The following is a 17,391-nucleotide window of genomic DNA, read 5'->3' as shown; positions in this document are numbered from 1 at the left end:
ATAATACCATGAAAGTCATTGCTTCGTGAATCTTTTCACATGAGTATAACACAATATCATGTTTGTTTAAAAAATCATGAATTTTGGATTTTTCTTTTGCAATTTCTAAATTAATTTTTCAGTTTAGATGCACTGGCATCCACGTCCCAATCTCAATCTGGACAGAGGAACTCAATTATTACCAGTTGAAAAGAGGAACGCTAATAAGTAAATACTTTCGGCTGGGTTTATAAGTCAGGATTTAGATCTTTGATTTGATTAATAAAACATTTATAATATGCCAGAACAATTATATAGTTAGAAACTTTGTTTGACGATAAACTTAGAGCAACTCCAACGGGCGGATCCAAACGGACGGCGATTTGGTCCACTTTTTGTCCGTTTGGGTCGGCCAGACGGACACGGATGTTCGCTTCCGCATTTGGGTCGGCACGTGCGCCCAACGCTGGCCTGAGCCCATTTTTTACGGCGAAAAAAAATGAACGCATGCATATTAAGAAAGAAAAACAGCATTAATTAAACATTAAAGCCGGCCATGAAGCCGGCAAGAGTCCACGCGTCCACATTTGCATTTAAAAAAATAAAAACAGCCTAAACTACGAGGCGGCGCGCTGCCCTAGGTGTCCTCGTCGTCGTCCTCGGGGTTTGTGAGGTCGATGAGTGTCGGCGCCAGCCCGGTCCAGGCGAACGCCGTGTACCAGAGCGCCGTCATGTCGGGCAGTGCTGGCGCAGGCAGTGTCGGCGCGGGGGGGGGTTGTGCGGCCGCCTGTGTAGCCGCGGCCTGGCGCGCCTCCTCCTCGGCCTCGCGCTGCTCCTCCTCGAGGTCGCGCTTGAGCATCTCGAGGTTCTCGCCGTCGTGGCGCTCCTCGGCCACCCTGATGCTGCACCAGTGCTCGAGGTACGCCTGCTCCTGCGCCGGCGTCGCTCAGATCCAGACCGGCGGCGCGCGCACTCACTCGCGCACTACTCCCGTCCAGGAGTAGCGCTCGATGGGGGACGGCTCGGGCTCCGCCTCCGAATTGATGGGGGACGGCGGGGCAACCGGAGGCACCACGCTGTCGCCCGCCGCGGAGAGGGTAAGGGCCTGCGCCATTGCCGCCTCGTACCGAGCCTCCTCTTCCGCCTCCGCCCTGCGCCGCTCGTCCTCCTCGCTCTCCCGGAAGACGGCCGCAAGTGCCGCCTGGTAGGCGTCGTCCGCCACCTGGTCCTCCTCGCGGACGACGAGCGTCGGTGGCGGCAACCTCCGGTCGACCTCGCGCACGCCCCGTCGCCTTGCCTCCTCGTGCTCGAAGGCAAACCACCTCGCCCAGTTGGGCGAGTCAGTTGCGTAGGTGGCCTCGCGGCGCTGCTCCGGCGTCAGCAGCGCCGCACCTCCTCCGCGTGAGCACGAGCCGACCGCGGCGCCGCCGGCACTGGGATCCTCTCTGGATCCAGATGCCAGTCGTGCGGCAGCGTCACGTCGGGATACGGCAGAGGCTGGCGGTGCTGCCAGTGCACTCCGCCTGGTGCACTGTCACGTTCACGCGCTGCCTCTGCCGGCGAGGCGCCGGCGCCGGTGGAGGCGGGAGGAAAGGGGTGGCAGGGGACTTGCCCTTGGCATTGCTACCGCTGGCGCCGGAGAAGAGGCCCATCTCGTTGTGGTTTGTGGTGGCTAGTGTTGGGGAACGTTGCAGAAAACAAAAAATTTCCTACTCGTTTCACCAAGATCCATCTAGGAGTTCATCTAGCAACGAGTCATCGGATGCATCTACACACCTTTGTAGATGGCGCGCGGAAGCGTTCAAAAGAACGGTGATGATGTAGTCGTACTCGACGTGATCCAAATCACCGATGACCAGCGCCGAACGGACGGCACCTCCGCGTTCAACACACGTACGGGACGGGAGACTTCTCCTCCTTCTTGATCCAGCAAGGGGGAAGGAGAGGTTGATGAAGATCCAGCAGCACGACGGCGTGGTGGTGGATGCAGGGCGTCACAGAAGCAGGGCTTCGCCTATACAACGAAAAGGGGGGAGAGAGGGAGGCGCCAGGGGCTGGTGTGAAATCCCTCCTCTCCCCCCACTATATATAGGGGTGCCATGGGGGGGCGCCGGCCCTAGTAGATGAGATCTACTAGGGGGGGCGGCGGCCAAGGGGAGGATTCCCTCCCCCCCAAGGCACCTAGGGGTGCCTTCCACCACATGGACTCTTCCATGGTGGAACCCTAGGCGCATGGGCCTATAGGGGCTGGCGCCCCAGCCCACTATGGGCTGGGTTCCATCCTATTTCAGCCCATGGGGCCCTCCGGGATAGGTGGCCCCACCCGGTGGACCCCCGGGACCCTTTCGGTGGTCCCGGTACAATACCGATAACCCCGAAACTCGTCCCGATGCCCGAAACAGCACTTCCTATATATAATTCTTTACCTCCGGACCATTCCGGAACTCCTCGTGACGTCCAGGATCTCATCCGGGACTCCAAACAACATTCGGGTTTCTGCATATACATGACCGAGACGACTCTCCGGTCAATAACCAACAGCGGGATCTGGATACCCATGTTGGCTCCCACATGCTCCATGATGATTTCATCGGATGAACCACGATGTCGAGGATTCAATCAACCCCGTATGCAATTCCCTTTGTCAATCGATATGTTACTTGCCCGAGATTCGATCGTCGGTATCCCAACACCTCGTTCAATCTCGTTACCGGCAAGTCACTTTACTCGTACCGTAATGCATGATCCCGTGATCAGACACTTGGTCACTTTGAGCTCATTATGATGATGCATTACCGAGTGGGCCCAGTGATACCTCTCCGTCATACGGAGTGACAAATCCCAGTCTTGATCCATGTCAACCCAACAGACACTTTCGGAGATACCCGTAGTCTACCTTTATAGTCACCCAGTTACGTTGTGACGTTTGGCATACCCAAAGCACTCCTACGGTATCCGGGAGTTACACGATCTCATGGTCTAAGGAAAAGATACTTTGACATTGGAAAACTCTAGCAAACGAACTATACGATCTTGTGCTATGTTTAGGATTGGGTCTTGTCCATCACATCATTCTCCTAATGATGTGATCTCGTTATCAATGACATCCAATGTCCATAGTCAGGAAACCATGACTATCAGTTGATCAACGAGCTAGTCAACTAGAGGCTTACTAGGGACATGTTGGTGTCTGTTATTCACACATGTATTACGATTTCCGGATAACACAATTATAGCATGAATAAAGACAATTATCATGAACAAGGAAATATAATAATAATGCTTTTATTATTGCCTCTAGGGCATATTTCCAACAGTCTCCCACTTGCACTAGAGTCAATAATCTAGTTACATTGTGATGAATCGAACACCCATGGAATTCTGGTGTTGATCATGTTTTGCTCTAGGGAGAGGTTTAGTCAACGGATCTGCTATATTCAGGTCCGTATGTACTTTACAAATCTCTATGTCTCCATCTTGAACATTTTCACGAATGGAGTTGAAGCGACGCTTGATGTGCCTTGTCTTCTTGTGAAACCTGGGCACCTTGGCAAGAGCAATAGCTCCAGTGTTGTCACAGAAGAGCTTGATCGGTCCCGACGCATTGGGTATGACTCCTAGGTCGGTGATGAACTCCTTCACCCATATTGCTTCATGTGCTGCCTCCGAGGCTGCCATGTACTCCGCTTCACATGTAGATCCCGCCACGACGCTTTGCTTGCAACTGCACCAGCTTACTGCCCCACCATTCAAAATATACACATATCCGGTTTGTGACTTAGAGTCATCCAGATCTATGTCGAAGCTAGCGTCGACGTAACCCTTTACGACGAGCTCTTCGTCACCTCCATAAACGAGAAACATTTCCTTAGTCCTTTTCAGGTACTTCAGGATATTCTTGACCGCTGTCCAGTGTTCCTTGCCGGGATTACTTTGGTACCTTCCTACCAAACTTACGGCAAGGTTTACATCAGGTCTGGTACACAGCATGGCATACATAATAGAACCTATGGCTGAGGCATAGGGGATGACACTCATCTCTTCTATTTCTTCTGCCGTGGTCGGACATTGAGCTGAGCTCAATTTCATACCTTGCAACACAGGCAAGAACCCCTTCTTAGACTGATCCATATTGAACTTCTTCAATATCTTATCAAGGTATGTGCTTTGTGAAAGACCTATGGGGCGTCTCGATCTATCTCTATAGATTTTGACGCCTAATATATAAGCAGCTTCTCCAAGGTCCTTCATTGAAAAACTCTTATTCAAGTAGGCCTTGATGCTGTCCAAAAGTTCTATATCATTTCCCATCAAAAGTATGTCATCTACATATAGTATGAGAAATGCTACAGAGCTCCCACTCACTTTCTTGTAAACGCAGGCTTCTCCATAAGTCTGCGTGAACCCAAACGCTTTGATCATCTCATCAAAGCGAATGTTCCAACTCCGAGATGCTTGCACCAGCCCATAAATCGAGCGTTGGAGCTTGCACACCTTGTCAGCATTCTTAGGATCGACAAAACCTTCCGGCTGCATCATATACAATTCTTCCTTAAGGAAACCATTAAGGAATGCCGTTTTGACGTCCATTTGCCATATTTCATAATCGTAGAATGCGGCAATTGCTAACATGATTCGGACGGACTTTAGCTTCGCTACCGGTGAGAAAGTCTCATCGTAGTCAACCCCTTGAACTTGTCGATAACCCTTAGCGACAAGTCGAGCTTTATAGATGGTCACATTACCATCCGCGTCTGTCTTCTTCTTAAAGATCCATTTATTTTCTATGGCTCGCCGTTCAACGGGCAAGTCAGTCAAAGTCCATACTTCGTTTTCATACATGGATCCTATCTCTGATTTCATGGCTTCTAGCCATTTGTCGGAATCCGGTCCCGCCATCGCTTCTTCATAGTTCGAAGGTTCACCGTTGTCCAACAACATGATTTCCAAGACAGGGTTGCCGTACCACTCTGGTGCGGAACGTGTCCTTGTGGACCTTCGAATTTCAGTAGGAGCTTGATCAGAAGTATCTTGATCATTATCATTAACTTCCTCTCTAGTCGGTGCAGGCACCTCAGGAACATTTTCTTGAGTTGCGCCATTTTCCGATTCAAGAGGTAATACTTCATCAAGCTCTACTTTCCTCCCAGTTACTTCTTTCGAGAGAAACTCTTTCTCTAGAAAGGACCCATTCTTGGCAACAAAGATCTTGCCTTCGGATCTGAGGTAGAAGGTGTACCCAACAGTTTCTTTTGGGTATCCTATGAAGACGCATTTTTTCGATTTGGGTTCGAGCTTTTCAGGTTGAAGTTTCTTGACATAAGCATCGCATCCCCAAACTTTCAGAAACGACAACTTAGGTTTCTTACCAAACCATAATTCAAACGGTGTCGTCTCAACGGATTTCGACGGAGCCCTATTTAAAGTGAATGCGGCAGTCTCTAAAGCATAGCCCCAAAAAGATAGCGGTAAATCAGTAAGAGACATCATAGACCGCACCATATCCAATAGAGTGCGATTACGACGTTCGGACACACCGTTACGCTGAGGTGTTTCAGGCGGCGTGAGTTGTGAAACTATTCCACATTTTCTTAAGTGTGTGCCAAACTCGTGACTCAAGTATTCTCCTTCATGATCTGATCGTAGAAACTTGATTTTCCTGTCACGTTGATTTTCAACCTCACTCTGAAATTCCTTGAACTTTTCAAAGGTTTCAGACTTGTGTTTCATTAAGTAGATATACCCATATCTACTTAAATCATCAGTGAGCGTGAGAACATAACGATAGCCACCGCGAGCCTCAACACTCATTGGACCGCACACATCAGTATGTATGATTTCCAATAAGTCGGTTGCTCGCTCCATTGTTCCTGAGAACGGAGTCTTGGTCATCTTACCCATGAGGCATGGTTCGCATGTGTCAAATGATTCATAATCAAGAGACTCTAAAAGTCCATCTGCATGGAGCTTCTTCATGCGTTTGACACCTATGTGACCAAGGCGGCACTGCCACAAGTATGTGGTACTATCATTATCAACTTTACTCCTTTTGGTATTCACACTATGAATATGTGTAGCAATACGCTCGAGATTCATTAAGAATAAACCATTCACCATAGGAGCATGACCATAAAACATATCTCTCATATAAATGGAACAACCATTATTCTCAGATTTAAATGAGTAGCCATATCGAATTAAACGAGATCCCGATACAATGTTCATGCTCAAAGCTGGCACTAAATAACAGTTATTGAGGTTTAAAACTAATCCCGTAGGTAAATGTAGAGGCAGCGTGCCGACGGCGATCACATCAACCTTGGAACCATTCCCGACGCGCATCGTCACCTCGTCCTTCGCCAGTCTCCGTTTATTCCGCAGCTCCTGCTGTGAGTTACAAATATGAGCAACGGCACCGGTATCAAATACCCAGGAGTCACTACGAGTACTGGTAAGGTACACATCAATTACATGTATATCAAATATACCTTTGGTGTTGCCGGCCTTCTTGTCCGCTAAGTATTTAGGGCAGTTCCGCTTCCAGTGACCCCTCCCTTTGCAATAAAAGCACTCAGTCTCGGGCTTGGGTCCATTCTTTGGCTTCTTCCCGGCAGCTTTCTTGCCGGGCGCGGCAACCTCCTTGCCGTCCTTCTTGAAGTTCTTTTTACCCTTGCCTTTCTTGAACTTAGTGGTTTTATTGACCATCAACACTTGATGTTCCTTCTTGACTTCTACCTCCGCTGATTTCAGCATAGAGAACAACTCAGGAATGGTCTTTTGCATCCCCTGCATGTTGAAGTTCATCACAAAGCTCTTGTAGCTTGGTGGAAGCGACTGGAGGATTCTGTCAATGACCGCATCATCCGGGAGATTAACTCCCAGCTGAGACAAGCGGTTATGTAACCCAGACATAGTGAGTATGTGCTCACTGACAGAACTATTTTCCTCCATCTTACAGCTGAAGAACTTATCGGAGACTTCATATCTCTCGATCCGGGCATGAGCTTGAAAAACCATTTTCAGCTCTTCGAACATCTCGTATGCTCCATGTCTCTCAAAACGTTTTTGGAGCCCCGGCTCTAAGCTGTAAAGCATGCCGCACTGAACAAGGGAGTAGTCGTCAACACGTGTCTGCCAAGCGTTCATAACGTCTTGGTTCTGTGGGACGGGTGCTTCACCTAGCGGTGCTTGTAGGACATAATCTTTCTTGGCAGCTATGAGGATGATCCTCAGGTTCCGGACCCAGTCCGTATAGTTGCTGCCATCGTCTTTCAGCTTGGTTTTCTCTAGGAACGCGTTGAAGTTGAGGACTACGTTGGCCATTTGATCTACAGGACATATTGCAAAGATTTTAGACTAAGTTCATGATAATTAAGTTCATCTAATCAAATTATTAATGAACTCCCACTTAGATTAGACATCCCTCTAGTCATCTAAGTATTACATGATCCGAGTCAACTAGGCCGTGTCCGATCATCACGTGAGACGGACTAGCCAACGTCGGTGAACATCTTCATGTTGATCGTATCTTCTATACGACTCATGCTCGACCTTTCGGTCTACTGTGTTCCGAGGCCATGTCTATACACATGCTAGGCTCGTCAAGTTAACCCTAAGTGTTTTGCATGTGTAAAACTGTCTTACACCCGTTGTATGTGAACGTAAGGATCCATCACACCCGATCATCACGGCGTGCTTAGAAACGACGAACTTTAGCAACGGTGCACAGTTAGGGGAGAACACTTCTTGATATTGTTATGAGGGATCATCTTATTTACTACCGTCGTTCTAAGTAAACAAGATGCAAAAACATGATAAACATCACATGCAATCAAATAATAAACGTGACATGATATGGCCAACATCACATAGCTCCTTTGATCTCCATCTTGGGGCTCCATGATCATCTTGTCACCGGCTTGACACCATGATCTCCATCATCATGATCTCCATCATCGTGTCTCCATGAAGTTGCTCGCCAACTATTACTTCTACTACTATGGCTAACGCGTTTAGCAATAAAGTAAAGTAATCTACATGGCGTCTCTCGATGACACGCAGGTCATATAAAAGAATAAAGACAACTCCTATGGCTCCTGCCGGTTGTCATACTCATCGACATGCAAGTCGTGATTCCTATTACAATAGCATGAACATCTCTTACATCACATATAGATCATTCATCATTCATCACAACTTTGGCCATATCATATCACAAACCACTTGCTGCAAAAACAAGTTAGACGTCCTCTAATTGTTGTTGCAAGTTTTACGTGGCTGATTTAGGGTTCTAGCAAGAACGTCTTCTTACCTGCGTTAAAGCCACAACGTGATTTGTCAACTTATATTTACCCTTCATAAGGACCCTGTTCATCGAATCCGCTCCAACTAAAGTGGGAGAGACAGACACCCGCCAGCCACCTTATGCAACTAGTGCATGTTAGTCGGTGGAACCGGTCTCACGTAAGCGTACGTGTAAGGTTGGTCCGGGCCGCTTCATCCCACAATACCGCTGAAGCAAGAAAAGACTAGTAACGGCAAGAAAGTTGACAAATCTACGCCCACAACTAATTGTGTTCTACTCGCGCAAGAAGAACTATGCATAGACCTAGCTCATGATGCCACTGTTGGGGAACGTTGCAGAAAACAAAAATTTTCCTACTCGTTTCACCAAGATCCATCTAGGAGTTCATCTAGCAACGAGTCATCGGATGTATCTACACACCTTTGTAGATGGCGCACGGAAGCGTTCAAAAGAACGGTGATGATGTAGTCGTACTCGACGTGATTCAAATCACCGATGACCAGCGCCGAACGGACGACACCTCCGCGTTCAACACACGTACGGGACGGGAGACGTCTCCTCCTTCTTGATCCAGCAAGGGGGAAGGAGAGGTTGATGAAGATCCAGCAGCACGACGGCGTGATGGTGGATGCAGGGCGTCACAGAAGCAGGGCTTCGCCTATACAACGAAAAGGAGACGTAACGGGGAGAGAGGGAGGCGCCAGGGGCTGGTGTGAAATCCCTCCTCTCCCCCCCACTATATATAGGGGTGCCATGGGGGGGGGGCGCCGGCCCTAGTAGATGAGATCTACTAGGGGGGCGGCGGCCAAGGGGAGTATTCCCTCCCCCCAAGGCACCTAGGGGTGCCTTCCACCACATGGACTCTTCCATGGTGGAACCCTAGGCGCATGGGCCTATAGGGGCTGGCGCCCCAGCCCACTATGGGCTGGGTTCCATCCTATTTCAGCCCATGGGGCCCTCCGGGATAGGTGGCCCCACCCGGTGGACCCCCGGGACCCTTCCGGTGGTCCCGGTACAATACCGATAACCCCGAAACTCGTCTCGATGCCCGAAACAGCACTTCCTATATATAATTCTTTACCTCCGGACCATTCCAGAACTCCTCGTGACGTCCGGGATCTCATCCGGGACTCCGAACAACATTCGGGTTTCTGCATATACATATCTTCACAACCCTAACGTCACCGAACCTTAAGTGTGTAGACCCTACGGGTTCGGGAGACAAGCAGACATGACCGAGACGACTCTCCGGTCAATAACCAACAGCGGGATCTGGATACCCATGTTGGCTCCCACATGCTCCACGATGATTTCATCAGATGAACCACGATGTCGAGGATTCAATCAACCCCGTATGCAATTCCCTTTGTCAATCGATATGTTACTTGCCCGAGATTCGATCGTCGGTATCCCAACACCTCGTTCAATCTCGTTACCGGCAAGTCACTTTACTCGTAACGTAATGCATGATCCCGTGATCAGACACTTGGTCACTTTGAGCTCATTATGATGATGCATTACCGAGTGGGCCCAGTGATACCTCTCCGTCATACGGAGTGACAAATCCCAGTCTTGATCCATGTCAACCCAACAGACACTTTCGGAGATACCCGTAGTCTACCTTTATAGTCACCCAGTTACGTTGTGACGTTTGGCATACCCAAAGCACTCCTACGGTATCCGGGAGTTACACGATCTCATGGTCTAAGGAAAAGATACTTTGACATTGGAAAACTCTAGCAAACGAACTATACGATCGTGTGCTATGTTTAGGATTGGGTCTTGTCCATCACATCATTCTCCTAATGATGTGATCTCGTTATCAATGACATCCAATGTCCATAGTCAGGAAACCATGACTATCAGTTGATCAACGAGCTAGTCAACTAGAGGCTTACTAGGGACATGTTGGTGTCTGTTATTCACACATGTATTACGATTTCCGGATAACACAATTATAGCATGAATAAAGACAATTATCATGAACAAGGAAATATAATAATAATGCTTTTATTATTGCCTCTAGGGCATATTTCCAACAGCTAGGGTTTGCTAGCGACGAGGGAGCAAAGGACGGCAGATGGGGATGGCGAGTTTGGATGAGGACGGCCCCGCCGCACGGTCGGCTTAGAAAAGAACGAGCGTCGTCGCTGACGCGTGGGCCCGTCGTCATAAATTAAGCTGACCGCGTGGGCAGCGGGTAGTTGGACGGCCGCCATGTGGGGACGCGGCGAACAGCGGGAAGGCGCGCGAAGCGTCCGTTCGGCGTCCGCGCCGACGCATTTGGAGCGCAAATTTTGGCTGCAAATGTGTCGGCGCGGACGCGACACAGACGTGATTTGGGTTTGGGTCGGCGCGTTGGGCCATCACTTTTGTCCGCGCCGACCTAAACATACGCAGGCGGACGAAATGGGTCGGCCCTTTGGAGTTTCTCTTAAAGATATAATTTTTTCTATTAAATTTCAGACAAAAAAACGTGTGCTCGATTTATAAACCCAACCACTAATGTAATTATTCAGTGGGTCATATAGAGACAATAATTATTTGGTTGGTGGGTCAGTGCACTATTTTCTCTGAATAAGTATAGAGTATTGTATATGGTCCATCATTTCTCTGAATCTCTCTCAGTTGGTCAGTGCAGTGCACCTGCCAGTCTTCATGCGTTCATCACTTCTCTCCTCCATGCATTTATGCGTGAATAGTAATTTTTATAGTGTCGATTTTGGTTTTTTTGCCAACAATACCATGAAAGTCATTCCTTCGCGAATCTTTTCACATGATTATAACACAATATCATGTTCATTTAAGAAAATCATGAATTCTCAATTATTATTTTTTGCAATTTCTAAATTATTTTTTCAATTTTGATGCACTGGCATCTGCGTCCTAATCTCAATCTGGACAGAGGAACTCAATTATTACCGGTTGCAAAGAGGAACGCTAATAAGTAAATACTTTCGGTTGGGTTTATAAGTCGGGGTTTAGATCTTCGATTTGACTAATAAAACATATATAATATGACAGAACAATTATATAGTTAGAAACTTCGTCTGACGACAAATTTAAAGATATATTTTTTCTATTAAATTTCAAACATAAAAATGCGTGCCCGACTTATAAACCCAATCAAGAATGTAGTTATTCAGTGGGTCATACAGAGACAATAATTACTCAGTTGGTGGGTCAGTGCACTATTTTCTCTGAATAGTTACAGAGTACTGTATATGGTCCTCTCATTTCTCTGAATCTCTCTCAGTTGGTCAGTGCAGTGCACCTGCCAGTCTTCATGCATTCATCACCTCTCTTCTCCATGCATTTATGAGCTAATGACACTAGTAATTATACTCATCAGCGTTCATCTTTGCAACTGGTAAAGAATTGAGTCCTTCCCTCCAGTCTGAAAATTCCGGTTTGGTAGTGAATATCCGTCGCTTTTGAGTACTACAACTAGGGAAAGCTTGTCGGGCCAATAATGTATAACATAATTCATAGAAGCCATAATTTGAAATATATAATTTGGACCCATCGCAACCATTTATGTATAACAGAAACATGTTGCAACAAACAATGACAACCGAAGTTACAAAGTAACAACACACTGAATTTGGATTCATATCAGTCATGATTCAGATAGTTCATAAATCAACGAGTATTCTTCATTTTTTAGAAAAGGAAACAAGTATTCTTCATAGCACATACTCATATCAGCCATCAATCCAAAAAGGCTAGCTTAATTTATAAGTTGCTAAATGGTGAAGGACGTCAATCGATGTGTGCAATCTTCTGTAGATCAGACCACTAATCAACCAGAGTTGCTAAACCAAAACACTTACTAGAGTAATCAGCATATCAGTTAACTACACATGCAACACAATGTTGGGCTTTCAGAGGAACATCTGAGCTCATGCATTAGGTTGCCTATCTAAATCTTGAGAGGAACATCTGAGCTCACCCCATGAGGCTAAAAACAATGGTCACAAGTTTAGCACTTTTTTTAATAAAATATCAAAAGAATTTTTGGGCAGCAAGCATCAAAACACAAAATTGCGCACCATATTGAAGGTAGCACAAGAATCATGAATATGTAGAGCTAACGAATCCCCAGCACAAACCCCCAATATAATCACATCAGTGTATGGAAATAGACCTTAAATCAGGGTTTGGAAGTTCAGAACCAGAAACCTTGCCTGCAAAATTGGGCGATCATGAACATTCGCTAAACTGTAACAATAAACACATAGTCTCAGATCACAACTTCAACCTTATCTTCAAAGTTGAGCAGTCATTGACATACAAAAAACTATGACAATAAAATTCAGTTCACAAATCACAACCAAAGTAACAGAATCATGTTAACACACAAACACGAATAGTGCAGAAAAGATATGATCCATGAACAGTACACACATGTACTTGAGATTAAATCTAGAGATCTTCGAGGGCGGTAATAACAAGCCATTGAAGAGAGCAGGTTATCCATGGGGCTTCCCTGGAGAGCAGACATTTAGAGCTTATTAGTTAGCCAAAGATAATGGCTATTGATAATACTAGTATATGTGAGAAATTACAATAAGCAATACCCCGCTGAAACTTACAGAGGTTGATCCAGTGACAACTATAGCAAGAAACCTGCTCTTTTGCATTTAATTCACAACTAGAGTAGTTGCTTAAATATGGTAGACTTGAGCAAGAAAATTAAGAGAACCAACCAACACTATACTTGTGCCCTCAATGGTGAATAAAATTGACTAGTGACTATCACTCGGTCACTCTGTTGGAGTTAAACACGAAGCAACAGGAGCGACACGCCCCTGCGGCCATCAAACAATCTGAGTACGTGCATCGCTGAGTGCTTGATCGATCAAAGTATAGATCGATTGGCTGGTTGTCTACGTGCATGTATTGTGTGTTGTTCCGGCCAGAAGTACTAGTATTAGTACTACACGTCCACGGAAGGATATATTGCTAGCTTGAGGCTAGCCTTACACTGAGGGTGGTCTATCACAAGCCAGCGTTGCTTTGTCGTCGTCTGTCGTCGGTCGCCGCCTGTCGCCGGAAAGTACTCGGCGACGTGGTCTGGGCCAACAATTGGTATCTAGAACAAGATTGATCTTCTAGTAACGGAGGATCATGTCGGACGACGAGAAGACCAAGCAGCTGGCGGATTACTCCGGTGTGGCTAAAGTAATTGCTGCTCCGGCGAGACCGGAGTATCCACGATTCGACCGTGGGAACTTCATGGTGTGGGCGACCATGATGGAGTGGGCGCTCGAGGCCAATGAGCTCTGGGAAGCCGTCGACCCCGGCGGTGAGGAGTACCTGAAGGGTGGTGCCTTGTATCGGAAGGATCGCCAGGCTATCACGGCCATCTGCTCGGTGATGCCGGTGGACGTGCAGCAGCATCTAATCTCGAAGAAATCAGCGAAGGAAGCATGGGACACGCTCAAGACTTTGCATCTAGGGCACTCGCGTGTGTGCGAGGCGAACTTGCAAACTTTGCTGAAAAGTTACAAGAATCTGAGGATGGGAGAAGATGAGACGGTGGATGCCTTCGCAGCAAGGGTCGCCTCGATGGTAAACGGGATTCACGGTCTCGGAGAGAAGTTGGAGGACATCTCCGTGGTTCGGCGTTTCCTACGTGCCGCTCCACCGCGCTACATGCCGATTGTGTCAGCGATCGAGCAGTGTGTTGATCTCAAGACTCTCACTTTGGATGATCTGGTTGGTCGCTTCAAGGCCCATGATGAGCGGATGAAGTTGAGTTACGGCGACGCGAAACAGGATGAGTACCTGATGCTTACGCGTGCTCAGTGGCAGGCATTGGTTTCCAAGGAGAACAATTTCGACAAGGCGTCCGGTAGCGGCGGAAAGTACCGTCCCGCAAAGGACACCGATGAACAGTCGGAGAAGCCAAGAAAGAAAAAGTTCGACAAGAGGAAGATCCGTTGTCACAACTGTAATCTGCTCGGACACTTCAAGTCGGAGTGTAAGAATCCCCAGAAGGAGAAGGCGCTCATGGCCCAGCTAGGAGATGAAGGTGACATGATGTTGATGTGTGAACTCGTGGATAAGGAGGATACAATTCTTCAAGTGTCGGGTAAAGAAATTGTCGCGCTCCGTGAAGAAAAAGTTCACTATCAAGATTGTGGTTCGGAAACTCGTGTCGATGCTACGGACACGGAGGGTGATTCCGAAACCTACATCAATGTTACGGGCATAAGTGCTAATTTCGCTGGAGCGGATGCAGCAATTGCCACATGTGCTCGACCATGGAGAAGCAGTCTTCGTGCGACGCGTATAGAAAAATCGAAGGCGTACGTGGCGCCAAAATTCCACGAAGAAACAGTAGACGTAAATGCTACGGACACAGGAGAAAATTCTAAAGCTCACATTGAAGATACTGACGCGGGTGTTACATCTTCAAGCACTGATGTGAAGGCAGACACTGAAGCTGGTGATGTTGATGCAAAGGCACACCAACGTACAACATTGAAAGAAGTCTCGGTCACTGATGCAGCTAGCTCGATGGTTTCTGCCAGCAAGCAAAGACCGGTGTTGTGTACTAGCCATGGAAGTCCAGCTAGAGGCGTAATGAACGGGGCAAGTTGCAGCCCTGGAACAGACCATGACAGAAGTCCAGCCAAAGGTTACAGTCCATGTGTTACACCAGTGACAGGAAGCCTAGCTACAGAAGCTTGGGATGGTATTTCTGCTTCGTCAAAAGGAATGCATGAAGCAGAAAACTCTGTATCGTCTCCAAAAGTACAGGAGAAAAGGACACCATCATCTACACCTATGCATCTCGGACTGGTGTTCGACATACATCCGGAGAAGTCTCTTCGGACAATTGACCCAGAAAAGATGAAAAGGTGTGAGAGATGGTGTCTAGGAAGCGCCAAGGAACCGGCGAAATTTGAGGACGCAAATACGAAGGAGTGTTGGCGTCGGGCTATGGAAGAGGAGTTTAGGTCAATCCACGACAACAATGTATGTGAGATTGTGGATCTTCCCAAAAATGAAGAAGTCATGGATCTCAAGTGGGAGTTTAGGATCAAGAATGACGCCGAAGGGTGCGTGAAGCACAAAGCGAGGCTAGTAGTCAAAGAGTACGTGCAAGAGAAAGGTGTGGACTTCGAAGAAGTGTTCGTTCCCGTTGCAAAGATGGAATCAATGAGACTACTCATCGCTCTCGCGGTTCAGAAATCATGGAAGATACATCACATGGATGTAAAATCCACGCTTTTGAATTGTGAGTTAGAAGGAGATGTGTATGTGAATCAGTCACCGGGATTCATCAAAGAGGGAGAGGAACACAAGGTACTTAAGCTACACAAAGTCTTGTACGGGCTACAACAAGGCTCTCGGGCGTGGAACATCAAACTTGACCAGACGATGATTTCTTTTGGATTTGAGAAAGCCCCACTAGAGCATACGATGTACAAGAGAGGTGAAGGAAGGGATCGTCTACTAGTTGGCATCTACGTCGACGACCTGTTGATAACTGGTGCAGATGAAGAGGTGATTGCAACGTTCAAGCTACAAATGAAGGAGCTTTTCAAGATAGATGATCTAGGTTTATTGAGTTGCAACATCGGGATCGAGGTAAATCAAAAACCAGAGGGGATCACACTATGCCAGAAGGCATACACAAGGAAGGTACTTGAAAGCCGTGGCATGAAAGATTGCAATCACATTCTCGCTTCAATGGAACCTCGTCTTGAGCTGAGCAAGAAGGAGATGGTGAGACTACTTGGCTATAGTGGTAGTGACAAGGAAGGGATTGTTGACAACCGTAAGAGTACCTCGGACGTGACATATTTCCTTGGTGGAAGCATAGTAAGCTGGCTATCACGGAAGCATAAAGTGATGCCATCGACTTCAAGCGAAGCAATGTGTCAAGGTGTGTGGCTAGGGAGACTACACGGTGAACTCATGGAGCGAGATCCAGAACAAGTGGTGCTCAACATTGACAATGAGTCTATAACTTTTCCATCCGAGGATCCAGTGCGGCATGAAAGGAGCAAGCATATTGATACGGTGTATCACTATATAAAGGACTGCGTGGAAGAAGGAAAGACAAAGGTAACTACAACTGCACCGATCATCAGCTTGCGGACATCCAGACCAAGGCTTTAGATCGAGAGAAGTTTTTGGAAATGTGAAGAAGAATCGGCGTTCGAGCTGTAACGCAATGGCGTCGTGTTTAGGGGGTGATTGTTGGAGTTAAACACGAATAGTATGTCACGTGTCCGATTCCGTGTACGATACACGAGTCCGTGTTGGCTTCAAAATCATTACCGAGTAGGATTGCTAGTAGACATAGGTTAGCTACTAGTATATATACTTGACTACCCCTGTAAACTTTGTACCACCGTGGAATAAAGAAAAGCAACAGGAGCGACACGCCCCTGCGGCCATCAAACAATCTGAGTACGTGCATCGCTGAGTGCTTGATCGATCAAAGTATAGATCGACTGGCTGGTTGTCTACGTGCCTGTATTGTGTGTTGTTCCGGCCAGAAGTACTAGTATTAGTACTACACGTCCACGGAAGGATAGATTGCTAGCTTGAGGCTAGCCTTACACTGAGGGTGGTCTATCACAAGCCAGCGTTGCTTTGTCGTCGTCTGTCATCGGTCGCTGCCTGTCGCTGGAAAGTACTCGACGACGTGGTCTGGGCCAACACACTCCAGATCGAACCAGTCATAAAATAAAAGGCATGCTTTTTTGACACGCCATCAGTGTCACGAACATTAGTGCAGGCTACACCAAATGCTAATTTTCTATTTCTCTGTTAGACAACACATCCATGTCTGGTGCAATAATAATACAGCAGGTACAGTTGAGGATCATCACTACTGTATATATTACTGGACATTACTGCTTATGATGCATGCAGTCTGAAACTAAACCATCTGCCGAAATGTGAGGAATTATATCATCATGCCTGAACACTAAAATGTCTCCTTCAGGAGATGCGCCGCTGTATGCCTTGGTTGCAGATCGGGTAGCTGTCGTGGTTCCAAATCCGGCCGCCCAAGCCGTAGCAGAGGTCATGGGGTGGACGTGGATGGAGGCAGTGCCATGAGGTGGACGTGAGCAGCGCTA

At 47.3% G+C, this 17,391-nt stretch overlaps 1 protein-coding gene across 1 annotated transcript; it reads left to right on the top strand.

The window, feature by feature from the left end:
* Nucleotides 1-13,414: 13,414 nt before the first annotated feature.
* LOC147988558 (uncharacterized) lies at nt 13,415-16,420 on the top strand. The gene has a single exon (XM_087535148.1). It carries the CDS (start codon nt 13,415-13,417, stop codon nt 16,418-16,420), a length of 3,006 nt encoding a protein of 1,001 aa, XP_087391274.1.
* The last annotated feature ends 971 nt before the right edge of the window (nt 16,421-17,391 follow it).

The sequence above is a fragment of the Triticum urartu genome, chromosome 1A, assembly GCF_056163025.1.
Source record: "Triticum urartu cultivar PI428250 chromosome 1A, HENAU_Tu73, whole genome shotgun sequence".
NCBI lineage: Eukaryota > Viridiplantae > Streptophyta > Magnoliopsida > Poales > Poaceae > Triticum > Triticum urartu.
This window is presented reverse-complemented; position numbering and strand designations above follow the sequence as displayed.

Excerpts from the sequence above, each read along its gene's own strand:
- LOC147988558 (XM_087535148.1), top strand. The coding sequence starts at position 13,415 with ATGTCGGACGACGAGAAGACCAAGCAGCTGGCGGATTACTCCGGTGTG.